Source organism: Theobroma cacao, chromosome 4 (assembly GCF_000208745.1).
Source record: "Theobroma cacao cultivar B97-61/B2 chromosome 4, Criollo_cocoa_genome_V2, whole genome shotgun sequence".
NCBI lineage: Eukaryota > Viridiplantae > Streptophyta > Magnoliopsida > Malvales > Malvaceae > Theobroma > Theobroma cacao.
The window spans coordinates 25107721-25123620 of NC_030853.1; the positions used below are offsets into that span (position 1 = coordinate 25107721).

Consider the following 15900-nt stretch of genomic DNA (forward strand, 5'->3'; position numbering starts at 1 on the left):
TAGAAATCTTCATCGAATGCTAGCTTAGATTGTCCTTTTAACATTGCATAGTACACACTAACGAAGGAGTGAAATCAGGGAGTACAAAGTTGTACTGACTCCTACCAACTATGATTGATTTTTCAACTCTAAAGCTGTACTGTTGTAGCCTTGTGTAGTACATTTGAGGCATGTACTGACTAGTGAATTAGATTTAGAATGTGGTTTATATAATTCTGAATCATTTGTCTGAGATCTGCATCTCCAAGTTGTGAGCCGAAAGTTGTTAATGGTGGAGGAGCCCAACAGGAGCGACATGAGAACACATGTGGCCACTCTTGAAGGACAAACCTTATCCTGTGTGTTTTGATGTGTTCTCAGGTCGCCCCTGCAGGGCTTTCCTTCACCTTCTGATTGTGTCACACTTCATTTTGATAGCCATATTGGTGAGTTTGACTTTCCCTTTTTTTCTTCCTATTCTTTCTATTTTTGTTACTGAAGCTTGATAAAAGTAAATTAGGAGATACCCTTTGCTTCAAAAATATATTTTTTCCATTTGCATATTTTGACTTATTCCTTCAGCTTTTGCATTTCATTTCACGTGCCAAATGGTCAAAGCAAAGATGAAGCTCCGCAACCACTACCTAACTACCTTAGTTAAAAGTCAGGGTGCATTGATATCACCTGGTTTTTACCAGTTTGCATTGAGACTACAAGGTACTCTTTGCTTCAAATAGGTTTATACCTGGCAAAAGCAGAATATGGAGTTGAATCTTTCCCAGTGCTACAGTTTGGATTTTACTATGCTAATATTTGCTTGTGGATAGATACTCCCCAATTGACACTATAACACCATCTAGGCGAACCCATAAGCTAGGAATAAAGAAGGCAGCGCAATTGATAGAAAAGCAATATTGGGAGGGGAAAGAAAGAGTAAAATAAACAAAACGGTCAAACAGTTACTAGTCATTACACCACCATCCACTAATATGTTTATAGCAGACTCATTGGGGTCTAACTTTCCTTCAGAAACACACCCATCAATTTAGACCCCGGATGTATTCCTTACAGATTGGTAAACTTTTAAATTATAAACTCAGCTGCAATTCAATAATTCATCATAGTAGCACTACTAACTTTTGCAACCATAGAACATGATGAGCTGAGTCAACTTTGATTCTGGTGATATACAAAGGATTATGAACTCCACATTATAAGAAGTTTTATGAGTCAAAAATGGATAATATAACATTGTGATGTGCCTGCTGTGTGCTCTAATTGCCCATACAGATTTAAAAAGGAGATGCAGGGATGATTGGAGCTTCGTCACTCACCAGCATTAACAGTCCTATTTCGGTGAAGCTGCGCATGATATTGCAAGGGAGGTCCTTCCTTCTGACTGATAGATTATGTTAGGGGCACTATGTTTGTCTGTGTGTGTCTGCTGGTTGGGTTTATAGTCCTTTCATTATGTATTCAAGATTTGTACTGCCAGGTTTATTCATTATTTGAGGTCATATTTGTTATCATCACTCCAAGTTGTTATTTTAAGCTTTCTTAAATCAAATGCTAGCTAGAACCCTAGAAATTGAATCAAATTAATGTGATTTAGCAGAGGTCTAGTTCATGAATCTTTTCTTTATGAAAGTACACGACTATAATCAAAGAAATCAAGATAAAAATCAAAACAATATCAAACAAATTTCACATATGTGATGTGAGACTTAAATATGAGATTCCTTCTTTACTTAGCCTAATGAATTATTTGATACCAAAGCAAGTCGAAGTGAGCAAAATCCTAGAATTGCCTTTGTCATAATGTTACACCTAAAATTAGTTGGGTTTGGTCCAAAGGAGTGAACAAGATGATCTATTTACAGAAGCAAGCAATCCTAGATTGATTGAATTTCGTCTAAAGGTGTGAACAAGATGATCAATTTATACAAGTTTCATTCTTGGATTTGATTGGAGAATCTAGAGAAAGTTTCTATATAGAAAACCAATCAAACATGTAGTTTTAAACCTTTCATTTCAGGTATTTGGCATTCCTTATTTCCATCCTTAACAACTAAAATCAATCAAAAACAGCCAAGTCTATGTTTATTGAATGCCATTTTACCTTCAAAAAGATGACCTTAGAAAGAGAAGCAACTACATATACAAAGGAGTCTGTCTCTGGTTAGGGACTACCTAAAAAGACATCCCTTCGACAATAATGCAATATTGTATATACAAAACTATCTATGACCATCCACAACTTCTCAACTATAAAATGTTTAAGAGCAAAACGCCCTAATTAAGTCATCTAAATATTTTAAGATACCAATCTTTCCACATAGATGCATAGAAAGATGAGAACACACCTCCAATGGCCCCTAGGATAAGCTACCAACTTCATACAACCGCAAGCCGGCAGTATTTCCTTGTTTCATTGATAACTAGGATTCATTTCCCTGTTCAAGAAGGCTGTCGGTGTTATAACCACTGCCCCAAGCCCTCTCCTTCCAAATTTGTTCCACTTCCACAAATGTCAATCCCTTGGTCTCTGGCACAAACACAATTACGAAAGCAACTGCAAGCACGGCTATGCCAGCTAGAATCAAGAAAGTAGCACCAGTTCCAACGGCTTCAGCAATTGTAAGAAAAGTCTGGGCCACAATCAAATTTGAAATCCAGTTCACTGTAGCAGACATGCCACCACATATCCCTCGGTATTGCTCAGGGTATGCCTCTGAGTTCACAGTCCAGGGAACAGGTCCCATTCCAGGTGAGAAGAATGCAATGTAAAGGGCTAATCCAATGACGGCAAGCCATCCATAGAGTCCATTTGAAGAACCAGATGATTCAGCAAAGAAGGCCCCAGCAAGGATGACAAGGGATGCAATAACACCTGATAAGCTCGAAAGAGCCAGCTTTTTCCTTCCAACATGATCAATAAGGTAAATGCCAACTATAGTTCCTGCTGCATTCATGGCAGCAACAACGAGAGACAGGAGAAGTGCTAGCTGATTGGATTTGAATCCGGCCATCTGGACAATTGTCGGGCTATAGTACATAACAGTATTGATGCCAGTGAACTGCTGAAAAGCCTGCATAATCACAGTTTCTATGTCATTATAGAGTCCTCACACTTCCTACTAAACCTAGTCAAAAGAGAGTTTCTTATGGACAATTTACGTTAAAAGACATTAAAAGCCACAAGTCATCTCCTGAATTAGAAAAAGCAATGCAAAAAAATTTGATCCAATTACCTGTTATTTTGTAAAATAAAAAAAAATTCATAATTTTGAACATGACCAATTTAATGACAAGGATGATTCAACCATTCTGATATACAACATATTGTAGTAAATTCTTGTTGTTACTGTTATTACCTGAAGTCCAGCCCCAGCCAGAAAGGCAAGTCTGATTTCTTTCCTTTTAAAAACATCCAAATATCTGACAGTTCTCTTTCTCTGACGCTCTTCTTCTAGTGCAGCAGAAAGGTGATCAACTTCATCCTCTAATCGAGCAATGTCATAAATTTTGGAAAGCACAGCTATGGCTTTAGCTTTCTCATTCTGCATAATATGATGAGAATAGATGCTTTTGTTAAAGGAATAAATGGAAAGAAGGAATTCTGTGAAGTAATCAATGTACCTTCATGAAAAGCCATCGTGGGGATTCAGGTAAACATAGCATAAAGAAGAACTGAATGACAGCTGGCACAGCTGAAATTCCAAGCATCCATCTCCAAGTTCCCGGAACCTGTTTATGCAACAATGTTTTAAACAACTAGTAGAGGTACTTGAAAACTCTTTGTAGTGAATGAAGTCCTATGATGCACAAATGCCCAGATGACACAAATCAGCTAAGACCCAACCTTCACCAGGTTATGCTTCTCTCACCTCTAAGAGCATTAGGACCTCAAAACTCACATTTCCAGATTTAAAGTTTAAATACCCTTGTACTTCATCTTATCAATAAAAATACAACAGAATCATATCTTTACTTACTCTATGTTAAGATACTTGTTCATTTGTTTCTAAAACCACATATATCTTAAGGCAGAAAATGCAATAAGCTTAGCCCCCACAGCCTCAGAATTGAATCCTTTTCTTGAGAACAAATTATGAGTACTGTAGCTATAGTGGACAATGAGCCTCAAAACTGAAAAACTTTTAGACGACAGTTTAGAATGTTCTACGTTTTAAGCAAAAAGAACAAGAAAACTATTGATGATGGCTTTTGAAAAAGGGCAAAACTAAGCTTCTGAACATACTTTAAACTTCCTACTTCCATTTCATTAGCACACGCTTCAGTGAAACATGAAACATATTTATGCTACATTGCCTCATGTTTGAGAATCACATGCCATGACAAATTTTACTAAGGAATATTCCATATGCCATAAATAACAGCTCCACATGTATAACCTAACTAGTAGGAAAGAACGAGGGAGATTCTGTCAGTGAAACCCCAAATTATATCTTGATACTGCATCTTCAAAGCTGCAAAACTGAAAACCTTTCACTCAAGCAGAATAATTAATAAGCATAAATAGAATAAGTTATCCTGCAATAACTTTTCCTAGAAAATAAACAACGATCACCTCAGAAAATTGTTATTACTTAGAGCACCATGCGAGGATTACCTAATGAAGTATCTATTCTAAGCACTAACAACCACAACAAGAGGGACCAAAAAGATGAAAAGGGTGAGTTATCAAAGATCGCTTAACCAGTAATTTAACACACAAACATTGATCTTCTGGTTGAATAATAAGAAGGTCCTCATTTCAATCTTTGAATCTTATTGTAATCAAAAGAGAAGTTTCAACCAATTAATAATAAGGCAAATGAATATTGCTATTTATACCTTTCGAACTATCATATCTAATTTAACATCTATAGATTTCCATGTGAAGATTATTCTATTATTGCCTGCTAATAGAACCATTTATCAGCAAAGGATAAATAGAGAGAACTATCCTTTAATTTCCTATATTAACAAAATCTATTTTATGCCAGTATTAGCATCTGCAAACACCCAACCAAATGCTAGTTAGCTTGATTCACCACCCACCTTGTGAGTTTTGAACTTCTAAAGCTAACAAATGCCTAAACTGAATACCCAGTTTCTGTGTCCTAGCAAGGTGATTGGGGGAGTTTATTGTCAGTTTAAACTGGTACAAAACCATTTTTTTCACGCATAAAGATTATAAAAGTAAATAAAAGAAAAGGAAAATGGACAATATTGTTTTTTTTATAACGATGATACAATAATAGATTAAAAATATCATATTGGTCATCACATAATGTTTTCAATGAAGATTACCAATCCATATATATATATCACTTCAAGCAGATGAAAGCCAATGAAGTACTAAGGAAGACAAACTGACCTCTGTGAAAGCAAGATTTACAAGGTAGGAAATAAACTGTCCACCAGTTATCATAAGCACATTTGTACTCACTAGCCCACCCCTTACTTCTGAGGGCGATGCTTCAGCAATGTATACAGGTGCAGTAACAGATGCTATACCCACACCCAGGCCAACTAAAAATCGTCCCAATATTAACACATATGGATCAGGTGCAATAGCCATGACAATTGCTCCAGCTGTAAAGACAACATCTGCAAGAAGAGTAGCCTTCTTACGTCCATAAGCATCATTAATCCAACCCCCAGATGCAGCTCCAACCATTGCACCAACCAAGGCCATGCTGACAATAGTTTCCTGCCAAGAAAAAAATCATGAGGTTTCCAGACTGCGAAAGATTCACAAATTAGCAAATCATTTGCATGTTAACTAACATTAGGAGTTATATAAGACAAGGAGTTTAGTAGTCAAGGGAACTCCAAGCCCTCCATACATCCAATTGCTCCCCTTCTGCACCTTTTGCAAACACAAGATTTGCCTACTTTTACCAGGCACCGAAATGAGCCACCCCCCCAATCAGCTAAAAGCATGCAGCTGCACAGCCTGCACACACAAGATCTAGGGAGATGTTGCCCTATGTGCTCTGCTTACAATGCTCCCACCATTTTTTTTAAATTACTCTTTCTTTTTTGGTTGTCTTCCTCTCTCACTCAATCAAACAAGCTCGCACACACACACAAAAAAAGAAGATTTTCATTGATTCCAATTTTTCATGTTCTTTCAAGAATGAAGTTTATCATTTCAGAAGACCTTAAAAGCTGGTACCTGCAGGAAACTACTCTGATTGACCACCTCAAAATCATCTTTTATGTAAAGAAGGGCCCCTGATATTACACCTGCAGTTACCATTTCCAAATGAGAACATTTTCCGATAAAAAAACTACAAAAGAAAGGGAAATAATAACAGAACATGAAAAGCACGGATAAAAAAAAAAAAAAACTAGTCTTCTCTTTTTGTTCAGTTAAATTTCTGATACTGCTAAAAGAAATCCAGATAACACAATGCAGAAGCCTTTAGCACTCTTTTAGCAATTGAAGGCCCCTGATATCGCGCACACACCGAAGTGAGAATCCCAAGACCATGAAAAGATAATGGTTTACTTAGTGAATACAAAAATCAATTAAAAAAACATAATTATTGGTGCTTAGGGGTGGTCAAAGCCCCAACAATAAAAAATAAAAATAAAAATAAAAAACTAATAGTGAGAGTTAAAGTTGAACATAATTTTAAGTTACTAAATATCAATTGAATGAGCAACTCAATGAAATTCCATAATGTAATCATTCTAAATGGATACTATTTCTTTCTTCAAATTCCAAATTTGAGACCAAAACTTTTAACATTCAAAATCTTTTTCTTTCCTGGTTCAGAGGAATTCCAATGCCTTAGATCAGTCCAATTCCAGTGTTACAAATTGTAACTTACAATCCAGATATTCAAACAAAACTTTCATCAAATGAACCAGAGACAGAATTGTATTAAGAAAAAAACTACTAAAAAAAAGGGTAGAAAGGGATGGATACCTGTGTCATAGCCAAAGAGCAAACCACCAATACCGGCAACGACAGTAAGTCCTAAAACATAAGGATTACTAAAATATGTCATTCTTCTCTCTGGAAACAAATCCAGATACCCTGAACTCCCTGGCAACGACTCTATCGTCATCTCCTTTCCTCTCTTTTCAGCAATTAATTCAACCCCCCCAAACCAAAAAAAAAAGAAAAAAAACTCAAATTCCCAGGAACTTAACTCCCAACAAGCAACACTTTCTCAATTTGGTCGTCAGCTGATTCCCAACAACCTTTTCTCTAAATTCTTCCTCACCCAACAATGAACGATTCAAGATTATAAATTTTAACACTTCACTCTTGAATTCTGATGATATTAGAGGAAAAGTTAATGAGTTTTCAAGGATCAAGAATCTCCCTAATGCCCAGAAATAAAAATATACACTTTCTTGCCTGGGTTATAGTCAAAACTCAAAAAATGATTAACCAATGAAACAGAGCATGCATTAAAAACCAAAAACTTCAATTTTAAGGAAAGCTGAATTCTCGTCAGTTACAAAAAAAAAATGACTTTTTTTTCCTCCGAGAGACTATGAATCCAATTTGATTTTCCCAGAGAAATGTTGGGGATTTTAAACAATAATTTCCCCTTTTTCTGCCTGGAAGAGAGAAAGAGACGGTAAGAAAAGTGCAAAAGGATGACGATGATTGAGAGAGACGAGGGTGGGAGGAAAATTTTATAGACAAAGTTTGAAACGCAATAATAAAAAGTATAAAACGATGGCTACGCTAACCACCTATGGAATCCTACGCCTAATACCTACTTAAATGCCACCCAACCCAAGATTATTAAGTGGTAGATTCATAAAATACGTTACTTTACTGCTAATTAGAGAAGATATGGATCATGGATAGCGTTGAAAACGTGGAGTTCACTTTTTAAGGTTAGTTTTTAGGACATAAATTTCATTATCGAAGTAGATTTACAAGACGTATAACCTCTCGAGTAGGTAAAGTATGTTTACTCGCTCGTGACACTGCTTGAGCTTCAATATATTATCGATGACGGTTGGACTTGGTTTGGTGTCCGTGGAATTCCAAACGTGTGATCACGCGTGGTCTTTGCGAGTCTTCTCGCTCTGTAAGAAATGTTTGGTTGATAAAGTCGGTGAAGCGGTGAGGGCCACGTGTTCTATCCAGGCAGACGCTGGCTTTTCTTTTTGTTTTTTGTGGGGTCCATGAAGGATTATCATATTCTTTTGGATCAAATTGAGAAATTAGATAAGTTAAATTAGCCACATGATGTTTTAATTATCATAATCTTTGTCTTAATTTTCATAATCTTTGTCTTAATTTATTGACCCTCAACACAACTTTTAGGAGGTCAACATTGTTTTATTTTATATTTTTAACCACAAAAAAGAGTTTAAAAGCCACTTGTCTTTTGTAATAACTATTTTTTTATGAGAGTCTTTTAGTAATAATTTATTTAGTTAATTTATTTAATTGTTTTGAATATTATTTATTTAACTATTATTTTTTATTAATTTTATTTAAATTTTTATATTTTTATTTTATATCAAACAAACTCTTGTAAATAAGTATTGTTACTCAAATTATTATTTATCATTTTATATCGTTACATAATATATTAATATGTTAGATTGAATGATGTCATGGTCATATAATATTAATTTTTATCTTCCATGTTAATATCACATGATATTAAAAAATTAAATGATATTTTGATTAATTTGATTTAAAATAAAAAATTTTAATTGAATACAATAAAAAATTTAAAAACTTGTTTAAATGTTCTTAAATGGTTCAAAGACATTTTAAAATATTATGAAAATTTTTAAATAAAAGAAGCTTTCAAACTAAATAAATCATCTTAGTTTAATTTTGAATGCAATTTGCACCATTAGCAAAAAGATTGCAATTTATATCTTGGGGGGGCTTGCATGACCTGTGATCATTAGCTATATGTTATAAACATTGCGATTTTATATTTTAATGGCTTTGAACTATATATTTATATATTAAATGATTTCATTTACATAATAAGAATAATCTTCTTTTATCATAGTATTCTATTCTTTTTAATTTAAGATTTGAATCAAAATTTCTAAATTAAAATTTTTATGATTTTATCATTATAATAATATATAATGATAATGATTTTAGGTTACATAATAAGAAGATAATCTTTTGTTATCTTGTAAAATACAGTATTATTTTTTTAATTTAAAGATTTGAAAAAATTTCCCAGTTTTATCTTAAAAATATTAAACTTTTATCATTAAAAGATATTTTAATATGAATGTCGTAACTAGATTTCATGTTTCTTTTGTAGACAAATATACACCGCTCATTATGTGCACAAGACAACAGATGCTATTAGCCAAAAATGGTTCAAAGTTGAAGACTCAAGATACAAACGTGCGTGCATATAATAATTAATAAACATAGGCAATCTCTGGTCCATATATATATATTAAAACTTTTTTAATAAGCATACCTACCGCTATTTTATTTATTTGATTAAAAATGCAACGAAATTTAAAATATTTTAAGGTCGAATAGGATAAATGTTTATACCCAAAATTAACATCCTCTCTAAGGCCTCAATAATTTGTTACCTAATTTACTTTCTTATGGTGCAAATACATATAAACTAATACGGTAATCCAGTCCATCAGTTGCATTAAACAATAGTAATTACTGGGTGTGATCATATCAGCACAGACCAAATTTTATCAGAATTCTGCAGTTACACGTGTTTGAACGAAAATAATATCAGAATTGATGACCTCGTGGGAACTCTTCCTGTTGCACGACACTGACTACTGATGGAAACCAGAACCATGCACTTCGTCTGCCAATTGGGGACCCAGAACAATATGAGCCATGAACTCCACAGCCCATTATTAACATTTCTTGTATGAAAAGTGAAAATGTACAGGTTTTGAGGACAGGAAAATTTACTACAACACTACTGTTACCTAATTAACAGCGTGTGGAAGCCTGTCTACAGGCATACGAATCGTGATTCATTTCATGGTGTTGAAACTTTTTGCTACCTTACAAAAGGCATAGAGGGTAGGAGCCAAAATCACCAGCCATCTGTAAGTTGTCCACACCACTTGTTTATTTCAGAGTTTATGTCGTTATCAATATCCCCGTCCGACAGTAGTTTACTCAACGCCAAAACCCTTGATTAGTTCGATGAATGACTCCATTATTCTCTTGCATGTTCGTTTGGTAGGAATTTTCCACCTCTGTTTTCCCTCAAGGTGAAATGTTTGTGAGACTGAGGAGTCATTTTTCTGATACAAATCTTAGTCGACAATCTGACATGACTCCAATTACATGACTCTTTAGGGTCAAGGCAAAATCGAAACCGCAAGGCCACCAAGATATATTAGCCGTTGCCTTTATCACTGTACGTGATTGTGACCTAATATGGATTTGATCTTATCTTATCAAAGGCGTAATATGCATTGGTGAAAAAACCTACATATAATTGAGTCATGCACGAAGGATATATGTATCCAACACAACAATCTTGACAAATAAGCTTCTACACTCTTTTTTCAACTTCTTCTCCAACCCACCATTTCTACCATTCTTTTATTGACAGCTGGTTGGCTAGAAACTCCTAACGAATGCCACATGGACAAAGGAAACAATTGTGTAAGTGATGACATTGTGAAGGAGAAGTGGACGGCTCATAATATTCCATCCATGTCATCTTAATTTGTGTGGCTCTCCGAGCTCCAAATATTTTTGCTAAATGTCACCACCATGTCCTCACCCATCATGGTATAGTGTATGTTTCACGTGTCATATTTTCAATGCAAAAACATGCATGATAGATAGGAAAAAATTTATATTTATTTACTCAAAATTCACTTCATCTCTTATTGATATCGGTTTTGTGATATTCTATCTTATCCTTGCATTAACTCTTTACCTATAGAGACCCATAAAGGAAAAAAACTCTTATATTATCTGAGTCTAGTTTAACCTTATATCTCTTATGAGGTTTTATATCAGTGAAGATTTAAGTTTGCTCTAATACCACTATCACTGGTTCATATTTTTAATTCAAAAAACATATTTAATAAATGATGAAAGGTCCATATTTATATACCTAAGACCCATTTCATTTTTTATTGATATAGAACCTGTGACATATGTATAATCTTTCTTATCTAAAACAACGTATACTATACTTGCTTTCAGTAATGTCAATATTCCCTCATCATCAAGCCTTTGATTTAAAGCATATTGAGATGAGAAACTTTGATTGATTATGGTTTCAAAACTTAATGAAACTTGATATATGATATTTTAAAGGATAAAATACCTTGACTTCTTTAAGTTTTAATCATAATTTTACATAGGTTTACTACTATTTAAAATAAATAGTTCACACTAAACGTGTAAATGACGTTAACGGATAAACATTAAATGTCTAAAATACCTTCCTTTTTTCTTCACTCTTTTTCACTATTTTTCTTTTTCCCAGGCTGGTTGGTGATGCTCTTTTACTTCAACTGGCTACTGTGTAGCCAGATCTGGCCGTTGAATGCCAGATTCAGCCTAATCTCCCTTAAGGAGTTGAAGGGAGCATGGCCAGATTGCATTCGGTCGGAGCTAAATCTGTCACTCCATTTTGACTGTGAGAACGCTAAATGTAGTGAAGAGAATTTTCTTTTGAATAGAAGAGAAAAAAAATTTAAAAATAAAAATTATAATTTATATAGTGTGATAATTTTTAAAATTAATGAAAGAGAACATTGTTCGAGAAATATTATTATGTCATTAAACTAACAATATTAACGGTTGAACTTATGTGTTTAGTTAAAGATATTATTTTGAGTCAAACTGTTCGTGTGAAATTATAATGAAAACTTAAAAAGTCAAAGTATTTTGCTTATTTTATATTGTAGATCAAATTAAAATATAATTCTCAAAATGATTAAAATGAAATAAAGAGATTACTATTTTTCAATTTTATAACATAAAATTTAATTTATTTAATTATTGTGGAGTTGATAAATCATATTATGAGCTTTTAATTATTCAAAGAGGACTTTTGGCTTGAACAAAACCCAAGTCATTTGATCGAAGACAATTAAGGCTAAACAAGGAAAAAAATAGAATTTTTACTGAAATTTGTTGAGGAAAAGAGTGGATTTGATCGTATCGCCTAATATATATGCATGGAAAAAAAAACCTACATAAAATTAAGTCATACACAAAGGATGTATGCATCCAACACAACAATCATGACAAATAAGCTTCTGCGCTCTTCTTCTTCTTCTTCTTCTCCACCCCATATTTCCACCATTTTTTATTGACAGCCGGTTGGCTAGAAACTCCCAACGAACGTCACATGGACAAAGGAAACAATTGTGTGAGTACTGAAATTGTGAAGGAGACGTAGACAGCTCACAATTTTCCATCCATGTCATCTTCATTTGCGTGGCTCTCAGAACTCGGAAATATTTTTTGCAAAATGTCACCACCAGCTGTTATGTCCTCACCCAACATGACATAGTCTATGCTCCTTCCTACCTATCTAAAACAACGTATACTAGACCTGCTTTGGATAATGTCTATATTCCCTTATCATCAAGTCTTTGATATGAAGAAGATTGAGATGAGAAACTTTGTTTGATAATGGTTTCCAAACCTAATGAAACTTGACATATGATATTCTAAATTGTAGATTAGATTGAAACATAATTCTTGAAACTAGAAGAATGAGATAAGCGTTGATTATTTTTTAATTATATAATATATAAAATTTAATTTGTTTGATTACTGTGGAGTTAATAAACCAGATCATGAGCTTTTAATTATTCAAAGATGACTTTTGGTTTGAGCGATGCTTTCATTATTATACTTATAAAAGTGAGAGAATGAATATTTTCAATTCAAACATATATTATATAAGAGAGAAAAATAGTAACGGAGGTGTTGACGAGATTAATAATTATTATTTTTTAATTTTTTTATTATTATATGTGCAAAATTTAAAATATATAAATTCAAGACTTTGTATAGTTATCATTTTAATCCCTCTTCATTTGATTACTATTGTGTTAATAAACCATATCATGAGCTTTTAATTATTCAAAGAGGACTTTGGGTTTGAACAAAACCTAAGTCATTAGGTCAATGATCTTACTATTATACTTATAAAAGTGAGAGAATGAACATTTTCAATTTAAAAAAAGAAAAGAAAAACAGTAACGAGTTAAGGTGGTGACGAGATTAACAGTTATTATTCTTTAATTTTTAATTTTTTAATATATATATAAAATTTGAAATATATAGGTCTATGGCTTTATATAATTACCATTTTAATCACTCATATAAAATTCTAAATCTTTCACTGAAAAAAAAATTAAATGATAATTAAAAAGGACAATGAAATTAAATTAGTAGAAAATGTACAAAAAGGTGCTGAAAAAAAAAAAGAAAAATTGGGCCTTATTTTATGCCTCTCCTTAGAGAGGAGACATATTGCTTATTGCCCCTCCTTATTTTTGGGCCAATTCTTGCCACAAACTCTGACATCGGTACGTACAATTGAACCAATGCAAATGTCTTTCCAACTAGAACCCACTGACTTAACCCATGGCTGAGGCCCAGCCAAAGTTAGGAACCTCGGACAGCACCAAGTAGTAACTATGGCTATTTGATATAAGTAGAAAGGTATGATTATGACAGTTTCTATGTATATCTTAGTACTAAAATATTGTATTTTTATTTTAAATTAAACTCTCAGATTGTGATACTAGCTTTAAATTAAGATGGATTTGTAAGTGAATACGTAATAGATGTTATAGACTTCATAAAAATATAAAATTAAACATTATTTGGTGATAAATTAGAATAAACTAAAAGCCATGATTGCATGAGATGCTTCCTGAGGGAGGTCATGAGACATTAAGATTTAAGACAAACCAAGTGGCTCACACACATTAGAGGAACTTCAGCAAGATTAATTCAATTGATTAGATCGTTTGTTTTAACAGTAACAAATTTTCAATTCGAATATCAATAATTAATTATCGATGTTACTACTGTTCATAATATAAGCTATTTGATAAGATAGAAAAATTACACATTTATATTTTAATTTAACCTTTATTATCATTTATAAATTTTTCTCAAATTTATTTTTATAAGGAAAAGAAGATAATAATGAATGTTAACCTTTATTATCATTTATAAGCATTGACGTCTTTAGCGTACAGTGGATTAGTGGAGGAGGATGTGAAGTGAGCAGTCTTAGCACCCGCCACTAGTTTTGGTCCGCAATGTCACAATCATACTAGGCGTGGTCTACCCCTCATAATATTATGTTATTAAAAGTTTAAACCACCTGATCACTTTCATTAGAGACAATACAATAAAGTAAGTATCCTAATTAATCATTGTTTTACCATAATCACAAATGGCTAATTGATTTTTTTTTAGAAGCTTTATGTAAAAGGGGAACATTCGATTTAGATATACCATCAGCATAATTTACAAGCAACTTTAGTTCATTAAACCATTTGCCTTGTATCTAATACGAACTACCAAATTAACAGTGATTATGTGATAATTAACCAAACATTATTAAAGAAATGAAATTCCCAAATAATTCGAGTATAAATTTTTATTAGTAATTTTAAATACACAAGTCGGGTTTAATAAGTTTACTAAATTTTACCGAAATGAACGGATCGAACAACCTATTGGGGACTTTTTCCTAGGGTTAGCCTTGTAGTCAATAGCGCCCTATAGTCAACATAGTAATAGATGACACGTCATAAAATTATGGTATTCCTTTGACACTCTCTTCTCCTGTCTCCACTTTACGTTCTCGCTTCAAAAGCGTGATGCAACTACCGACTGGTCCAACGCTTCCCGTCTCGCCATTAAAATCCCCCACCACTAAGTTTTGCCCCATTTCTCCTTTCTTATCATTTTCAGTTCCGAACTCAATTGTGTTTTCCGTTCATGCACCGAACGCTGCCTGCAAATTGGGCATAGGTTTCTTTTCCCTTTGCCTTACCCCTATTGTACAGATTTAATATTGGATCCACAGCAGCTGCCTTCTTTGGAGACCATTCGTCGTTAGTGTGAGTAAATTATTTGCAGTGTAGCGACCGTTTATTGGTTTTGTCAGTGTGAGCTTGTGTTCGCTACTTGCTCTCTTCAGTCTAAGTCGGGGACAAATTGGCCAAATTCAGGACGAATCGTGGGACCAATACTGTCCCACAAGCTTTAAAACTGCTGCTTTCCTACTTACCAGTGTACTTTGATTTTAATTTTTTTTTAAAAAAATTAGGTTTGGACATTATTGTTTGGAGTTTGAGTTTCATTTGAATTATGATTTTCTATATGTGTATGGTTAATGGAAAGAAGTTAGAGTAATTTTTTATAAAAGCAATGTAAAATCTTATAGGATTAGGATTAATTTAATTACTTATAAATATGAGTCTTATGTTGCATATTGAGATATACATAAGTGGCAAACAACAATCCACAAATAATTTTGTGAATTCTTCTTTAATTTTATCTGTGTTTCTTCCTCCGACTTCTAGTGTTTCTTTTTCTGGTTGAAGTTTGATAATTGTTATTTCAATTTCCGAAAATCGACCAACTCTTCGTGATTTCAATTTTAAAAAAATAAAGTATAATGATTTTTTTTTAGTTAGATTTGTGTATGTTAAATATCTAAAAGATGATTCTGTTTAAAGAAAAAATTTTAAATTTTAAACACAAGGTATAACCAGAATTATTATTTGAAAATAAAATTAATTGGTTTCCTTATTTTTATATTTAAAATAGAATTGATTGTATTTTTTTTTATAAAACTTCAGTCTTTAAAAAATATTTAAAGATAAAATTATTTTTTTTTAGTTTTTATTTTTCACCGTCCTTGTCTTCCGTTTCACTTTTTTCTGAACTTCTCATAT

General features: G+C 33.0%; 1 protein-coding gene and 1 long non-coding RNA gene across 2 annotated transcripts; one reads left to right on the forward strand and one right to left on the reverse strand.

The window, feature by feature from the left end:
• Nucleotides 222–1511, forward strand: LOC18602537. Its single transcript, XR_001927540.1, has 2 exons — nucleotides 222–425; nucleotides 1270–1511. It is a non-coding gene; the product is annotated as an uncharacterized LOC18602537 (long non-coding RNA).
• On the reverse strand, nucleotides 2054–7647 carry LOC18602538 (inositol transporter 1). Its single transcript, XM_007033987.2, has 6 exons — nucleotides 6926–7647; nucleotides 6167–6237; nucleotides 5363–5698; nucleotides 3619–3726; nucleotides 3354–3539; nucleotides 2054–3068 (listed from the first exon to the last, which is right to left on the reverse strand). The coding sequence occupies exons 1-6, from the start codon at nucleotides 7065–7067 to the stop codon at nucleotides 2418–2420; spliced, it is 1494 nt and encodes a 497-aa protein (XP_007034049.2). The 5' UTR covers nucleotides 7068–7647; the 3' UTR covers nucleotides 2054–2417.

Bases quoted from the DNA above. Each gene is read 5' to 3' on its own strand.
- LOC18602538 (XM_007033987.2), bottom strand. From the start codon at position 7,067: ATGACGATAGAGTCGTTGCCAGGGAGTTCAGGGTATCTGGATTTGTTT. The intron at 5,699-6,166 runs GTACCAGCTTTT...TTTTCTTGGCAG, and splicing joins ATCAGAGTAGTTTCCTGCAG to GAAACTATTGTCAGCATGGC. The intron at 3,069-3,353 runs GTAATAACAGTA...GTGATTATGCAG, and splicing joins TGGCTGGGGCTGGACTTCAG to GCTTTTCAGCAGTTCACTGG.